This window comes from Hypomesus transpacificus, chromosome 2 (genome assembly GCF_021917145.1).
Source record: "Hypomesus transpacificus isolate Combined female chromosome 2, fHypTra1, whole genome shotgun sequence".
In the NCBI taxonomy this organism is placed as follows: domain Eukaryota; kingdom Metazoa; phylum Chordata; class Actinopteri; order Osmeriformes; family Osmeridae; genus Hypomesus; species Hypomesus transpacificus.
In genome coordinates, this window is record NC_061061.1 from 3,519,706 (window position 1) to 3,527,220 (window position 7,515).

The 7,515-nt window shown below is 41.5% G+C and overlaps 1 protein-coding gene across 1 annotated transcript; it reads left to right on the forward strand.

Moving 5' to 3' along the window:
- The first annotated feature begins 2,079 nt into the window (after positions 1–2,079).
- Positions 2,080–6,983, forward strand: LOC124479491 (hyaluronan synthase 1-like). Its single transcript, XM_047038257.1, has 5 exons — positions 2,080–2,158; positions 3,785–4,473; positions 4,645–4,870; positions 5,068–5,200; positions 5,443–6,983. The coding sequence occupies exons 2-5, from the start codon at positions 3,793–3,795 to the stop codon at positions 6,116–6,118; spliced, it is 1,716 nt and encodes a 571-aa protein (XP_046894213.1). The 5' UTR covers positions 2,080–2,158; positions 3,785–3,792; the 3' UTR covers positions 6,119–6,983.
- The last annotated feature ends 532 nt before the right edge of the window (positions 6,984–7,515 follow it).

Sequence of the window (7,515 nt, forward strand, 5' to 3'; positions counted from 1 at the left end):
GAACATTTGGTTTAATCACCGAAACACAACAGTATGATCTTCTTTCGGTTTCGTACTTTTAACAATTAGTTCATCCAACAGCAAACAATGCAAGATACATGTTTCCAATCTGCCTTAAAAGTGCTGAAATGTATATGCTACAGTACAGTACTATGTAAAAGACAGATTACACATTTATATTTACATACACTTACATTACTCACATTTACATAATCTATAATTTCCTAAATATCCATCCTATGTGTAATCAAGTGAAGGATCAATGAAGACATCGTCTACAATCATTTGGGGAAATTCATTTTTACTATACTTTCTATAATGTAACTAAAGAAAAGAACAAAACATAACATTTAGGCCCCATGCCCACCCCTCTGACCTCTCTGTTGGTGCCCATGCCAACCTCTCTGACCTCTCTGTTGGTGCCCATGCCCACCTCTCTGACCTCTCTGTTGGTGCCCATGCCCACCCCTCTGACCTCTCTGTTGGTGCCCATGCCCACCCCTCTGACCTCTCTGTTGGTGCCCATGCCAACCTCTCTGACCTCTCTGTTGGTGCCCATGCCAACCTCTCTGACGGATCCCTTGTCCACGAGCTCTTCCTATTCCTTGCTGTCTATCCTGCTCCATGTTGAAAACATTTTACAGTGTTTACACCCCCACTTTTACAGTGCGTATATTTAATGACCAATTGTGGTTACCCCAATCTGAAATCAAGTAGCAATAACGAGTATTCATCATGTGTGGTTAATTTATATGTTCGTACAAAAACAAATGTTATTTTCTGTACTTCTCAAAATCGATATACTGTTTATTGCTGATATGAAAATATATAGGTTTACCAAACGGTTCGGTGATTAACCATTAAGATCAGTTGGATTAAGAGTTGGTCAAATGTATTTACGCAAATGAGATGAGAAGCATTTCAAAAGTATTTTTAGCACTGCATTGTGAAAGAGAATGACTTAACATGAAAGGTATTTTTTTAATGACACACTGATTAGGTGTGGTGAAAAAGTGATTGTGTATTTTGTGCATTGTACTTTGTCAATTGAACATGTGATTACATGTTTGAAATGACTTTTTGATGATCTGCTTTGGGTTTTGTACTAACAGTTGTGAGGTTTTACCACCAACTTGTGAAAATAGTACCAAAGCGAATAAAAAAAAACAAGATGGGGGTCAACCTAGGACAAATTTCAACAGAAGCAAACTCAACTGATTTTGTATCCTCAATATGTCCCAAAAATCTCATATGGGGAAAGTTTCGAAAAAGACACAAATATCACTCATGTGAATAGGAATTTTTTTTTAACCTTTAGATATCACCATGAAAATAACTGAGTTGATTACTTACATTAAGACAAACAAAAAATGTATTACAAGTTTTTTGACATTCTTTTGTAACATGAGCAAACGGTGCAAATATGCATAAATACCACAACATATCTAAACATTGGATAAAGCCAAGTGAAAACGTCTCGTAGAATCTTGTTGACATCTTACAATGAAAGACTGTAGAGGCAAACAAATGTCAGCATAAGGGGTTACAATTAACAAAAAACGTTACCAAATCCTACATAGGATTTAAAAAAAAACATATACGGCGCCTCTTATAGGCGCAGGAATCCTTCTCCTCACCAAACCCCACTTCTCCACCTAACTGTGGCTCTCCCTCTTTAACCAAACCCTTTTGATCATCAGGGTCTGATCAGTTCCAGGTGTGGGGGAATGCCCCTCTTTGAGGGAGGGATGGAGCTCCCGACTCCCCCAGCAGAGGGAGCCACAGCTGCTCAGCGCTGCAGCCACTTCTGGGGAATGTCGCATCCCTCCAGGACCCAGCCTCTCATGACGTCACAGTAGATAGGTGAAACCTTGCCTAGGGCAAGACATTGTGTGACATATTGAGAAACAATTTCTCTGTGTTCTCTGTGATTATTGAATTGCCAAGGGTACAGGCTATGGGACTCCCTTGATGTGCTTACTCACCCACACGTAGGTTAATTGCTCTGACGACTTACTATGGGCTTCACTGTCATTCTCAAGTGTCCTCAAGATTATAAAGCAATGATCCTCACACAAGTTGCCAGACCAAAGAGGCAGTTACAAAGAGGGGAAGCCAAGAAAATTTCAGGAACGAAGGAACATTGGATATATAGAAGGTAATTACACATTATTTACTCAACATTTAGTTAAATTATTTTCTCAATTGTGGAGGATAAATTCATAAATACTCATCAAGCCGTCATAAAGAAAACCAAGCAAACTTTCTATCCTTTAAAGATTGAGTAAAAACATGGTTTGATGCAATGTTTTTCTGGCAGGATTTTTTAACTGCTCTAGCCTGATTTGTACTAAAGTTGACAAATGTTTTCTGACTTAATTGAAAACAAGACTAGTCATTCTTTAGACAACTATCATCACTGTGATTGCTGGTAATAATGTTTTTGGGACTGTATTATTATTATTAATATGAATATTGTATTATAAGGTTATTATTACAGGTTTTCAAAAGCTTGAATAATTGTAATTGAACGCACTGTTGTTGTTGCTGTTGTCTTTAGTTAGGCACATTATGCACTCCACTTAATGCATTAGGTATTTTTATGCATAGACACAGTTCCATTAAAGCAGCGGTCCCATTAACCTTTTTTGCCCCACACACCGGTTTCATGTAAGACATATTTTCACGGACCGGCAGGGACTACTGGGAGGAAAGATAGGCCCTGGTCTCTGATCCAAACTGGCCCACCAGAACCGGCCCCCGTATAGGCCTACGCAGGGGTGAAAGTAGTTTCTATTTCTTGGTGGTACTATTATACAGGTTTAATGTGCGCTGAAAATTTCACTTAGCCTAATAATTTATTCATTATTTATTTATTGTATTATAGTCTACTTATCAAGCATTCACTAGGACTTCTTATCACTCTAGTATCACTCTTTAACCCACCAGTATCTGTTTTTGATAATTCCGCTTCATGATGACTGTTGACCGACGAGGTTTTGTATTTTGCCAGCAGCACAGATCATGAAAGGGGCCCCTTGAGGGGGATCCCGATAACAGTGTCATTGAACTTTACTGCATTGACTATCAAAGGGGCGCTCACACAGTTTGTCGTGGCATTTTATTCTACCTCCGGAGCGGACATTGCATTTACGCTGTTTTTGAAGCTATTACTGGATCAATAAAAAAAAAACTACTCATAAACCTGAATATTCTTAACAGACATTTGGATTCGGAATAGCAGTTACTTTTATTGAAATGCGATTTATTTTCGGCCGACAGGCCAAGCCCGTGAATCCCGTTAAGTAAAATGAACAAATCTTTTTTCGAGTTGGGAAATGAACATACCTAATGCATTAAGTGGAGTGCATAATGTGCCTAACTAAAGACAACAGCAACAAAAACAATGCGTTCAATTACAATTGTTCAAGCTATTGAAAACCTGTAATAATAACCTTATAATACAATATTCATATTAAGAATAATAATACAGTCCCAATCACATTATTACCAGCAATCACAGTGATGATAGTTGTCTAAAGAATGAGTAGTCTTGTTTTCAATTAAGTCATAAAACATTTGTCAACTTTAGTACAAATCAGGCTAGAGCAGTAAAAAAATCCTGCCAGAAAAATATTGCATCAAACCATGTTTTTACTCAATCTTTAAAAGATAGAAAGTTTGCTTGGTTACAATCTTTTAATTTGACTGCCTATTTTTCAGTAAGTAAACAGAACCTAGATATTCTAAGGGCCACACTCTTATACTGTTTTTTTTTTCAAAGGAAACAAAATGGATCTGAAACCACTGCTGAGGAGAGCGGGCTGGATAGTCCGTGCCTTCTTCACTTTCCTCTTCGCCCTCTTTGTCCTCGGGGTGATGGTGTGGGCCTACGTACAGGGTTTCCAGCTGGTGTCGTCCCAGTACGGCTTCATCGCCTTTGGCTTCTACGGCCTCCTAATGGGAATCAGTGTAATCCTCCAGAGCATCTTTGCCTACGTGGAGCACCGGCGCATGAGAGCCCGCAAAGCAGCCTGCACCTTCACCAAGACCATCGGCCTCACCATCTCCGCCTACCAGGAGGACCCGGCCTACCTCCGGGAGTGCCTCAACTCCATCCGGGGTCTCAATTACCCCCCGGAGCTGCTACGGATCATCATGGTGGTGGATGGAAACTCAGAGGACGACCTGTACATGATGGAGATGTTCCAGGAGGTGTTTGCCGACCAGGATCCTGGCTGCTATGTGTGGAGCAACAACTACCACACTTGGGACCCCACCAGAGAAGGGGGTGTGGCCGGAGCAAACGGACCAGGGGGAGACGCTGGGATGGGAGAGGACCCTCAGAGGAGGGAGGTGGAGGTCCTGATCAACAGCAGGAGATGTGTGTGCATCATGCAGAAGTGGGGCGGGAAGAGGGAGGTCATGTACACAGCATTCAAGGCCTTGGGATCCTCTGTAGACTACATACAGGTGAGATTCTGCTTTTGGAGAATCCGTCCAAATCTGTCTTTGCCTAAGATTGATAGTGTCAAAGCAAGTAGAACAATGGCACATTTCAAACCAATCGAAACCACACGATAGAATCCAGACTCCCTCATTGTTCCTCCTCCTCACCAATGTCTCTCTCCCCGCTCCCCCCAGGTGTGTGATTCTGACACCAAGCTGGATACTCTGGCCACACTGGAGCTGTGCAAAGTGCTGGAGAGTGACCCCAGCTACGGTGCGGTGGGAGGAGACGTGATGATCCTGAACCTGAAGGACTCCTACATCAGCTTTATGAGCAGCCTCAGGTACTGGATGGCCTTCAACATCGAGAGGGCCTGCCAATCCTTCTTCAACTGCGTCTCCTGCATCAGCGGGCCCCTGGGTAAGAAAGAATCTTAACACTTGACCGTACTGTAAGACGTTATCATGATAAAGTAAAATATGACGACATGATGTTTGCATGAGAGCTTAATACAACTTGCATCAAAACCTAAGGAATAAAAGTGACTCGGGTCATAAACAGATTCCCAATTACTCTTCATCCTATTTTTCCTGATTTTTCCTGTTTGTTTACCTCAGGACTGTACAGGAATGACCTTCTACAGCAGTTTCTAGAGTCCTGGTACAATCAGACGTTCCTGGGATCTCACTGCACATTCGGGGATGACAGGCACCTCACCAACCGAATGCTCAGTATGGGCTACGCCACTAAGTGAGTACTGCGCTTGACAAGCTACGAGTGATGTAGCTTACCCGCATTATTCACAGGCTGTTATTTTCATCATCTCTCTTTTAAATTGAACTCAGAATCAATTTCCCTAAGTCCACTTTGGCCAATTATACCCATTTGCGAGATATTGCAGGGCTGAAAAACTGAAAGAAAGAGCATGTCACGCTGTGCTCGTTTACTATTTTGATGCTCATTGATTACCTCTCCACGCCTCCTCCTGTCAGGTACACCGCACGCTCCAAGTGCTACACGGAGACTCCTGCTGAGTTCTTACGCTGGCTCAGCCAGCAGATACGCTGGTCCAAGTCCTACTTTCGGGAATGGCTGTACAATGCCATGTGGTGGCACAAGCACCACCTCTGGATGACCTACGAGGCCATCGTCTCTGGCATCTTCCCCTTCTTCGTCACGGCGACCATCATCCAGTTATTCTGGACGGGCACCTTGTGGAACATCCTCTGGGTCCTCTGCTGCATCCAGCTGATTGGTCTGGTGAAGGCAGCATACGCCTGCGTGCTGCGAAAAGACCTGGTGATGGTGTTCATGTCCCTGTACGCCGCCCTTTACATGACCAGCCTGCTGCCTGCCAAGTACTTTGCCATCCTCACCATGAACAAGAGCAGCTGGGGGACCTCCGGCAGACTCAAGAAGGCGGGGAACTACATGCCCCTGCTCCCCCTGTCGGTGTGGGCGGCCATCTTGTTGAGTGGGCTGTCCTTCACCATCTACAAGGAGACCCAGAAGGACTGGAACAGTGCAGCTAAGATTGAGGAAACCAAGTTTCTGATATACGGTTCTGTTGCCTACGTGTGTTACTGGCTCTTAATGGTCATCCTCTACTGGGTGTGGTTCCGCAGGGCCTGCCGGAAACGCTCCCAGAGTTACAATGTCAGTGTGTAGGGGTTGTGTTCCCTGGAGGGGTGAAACAGACTTGAACACATTTACTTGTTTGTTTTTTTAACAATACAATTGTATTAGTAGTATAAGTATTTGTGTGTTTAATTTATTTACTTGCTTGCTTTGTTGGTATTATAATTTATCGGACACATGGCTTTTATGCAGCTGCTGTAGCATTCACCGAAAAGATCAGTTCCTGATTGACAGCTACACCATCTGTGCATTAACAGTTTACAGTGTAGTTGTACCTTGTGCCATGTTGCTATGTGCTGCAGAACCAGGAGTTTTTACAGCTGTGTTAGCACAACTAAATGAAAATGAGCTTGAAGCCCACGTACTGTACTTCTCATAGGCCAATGTAATGTTGTAATATTCCAATTAAATTGTTGATGACTAGACCTGGATATCTTTTAAAATGTTTTTTGTTTGTTTGTTTTCAATAAGGCCAAACGTCTCTGGCCCAGCCTAATGGCCAGGTTTCGAATGCTTAGGCTACCATTTCAGGACAAGTGTCAGTTGATCACTTTTATGAATTGATAAATACATGTTTGGAAATGTTTTAATTAGACCTAGTCTCAAGGTCTAGTAGCCTAGATAGAACAGATGAAGTTAGTTTTCTGGAAAGAAAATAATCCGTTATTAATGTTTGTGAGTTCCTGCATATTGATGAATTTGTGTGCTGTTGATTGTGTATTACTGTAACCTGTTGAATTCATGAAAACATAATTTGATTCTACAAAATATGAATTAAATGTATTCCTGCTGAAGGCCTAATTTATCTTAGTCAATAGTCTAAATCTGATGTTTGTTTATATCTGATGTTTGTAATAATATGTTAAATATAACCAAATCAGAAGATAACACATAATGCACAACCTTAAAGTCATATGTATGTCTAACAAATCCATTAAAATGTTTTTTTTTTATGTTTAATTGTTCAATACGTTAATCTACACCCATGAGTCTGTGTCCCAAATTACCAAACAAGTTGCTTAAAATTAGTTTTTTGTCAACTCCACTAAAATAGTGAGCCATGCATTCATAAAATATCATGAAGACTTATTTTTTACACTTAAATAATGTGGATACCTTTAGGAATTCAGAAATGTCTCATTTATTGGGTTATGTTTGGAACTTGAAGACAAACTTCAAAACAATTTCCCAATATACCTGAATTCACCCTCGCTGATTCTGAAAGAACTCGTCTTCGATATCAACGTGTTCTAACGCATTTTAAATGTAAACACAATAGTAAATATTTGACCATAATTCTTTTGAAATTTTAGGAGAATCTGAGCTTCCCCTGTAGTCTTAAAGAAATCGCCACTAAACACGCACCCCTAGCCAGCCACAATAGGAACATGCAGTCAAGCGTGCACACGTATGGAAGGCCTAGTGGG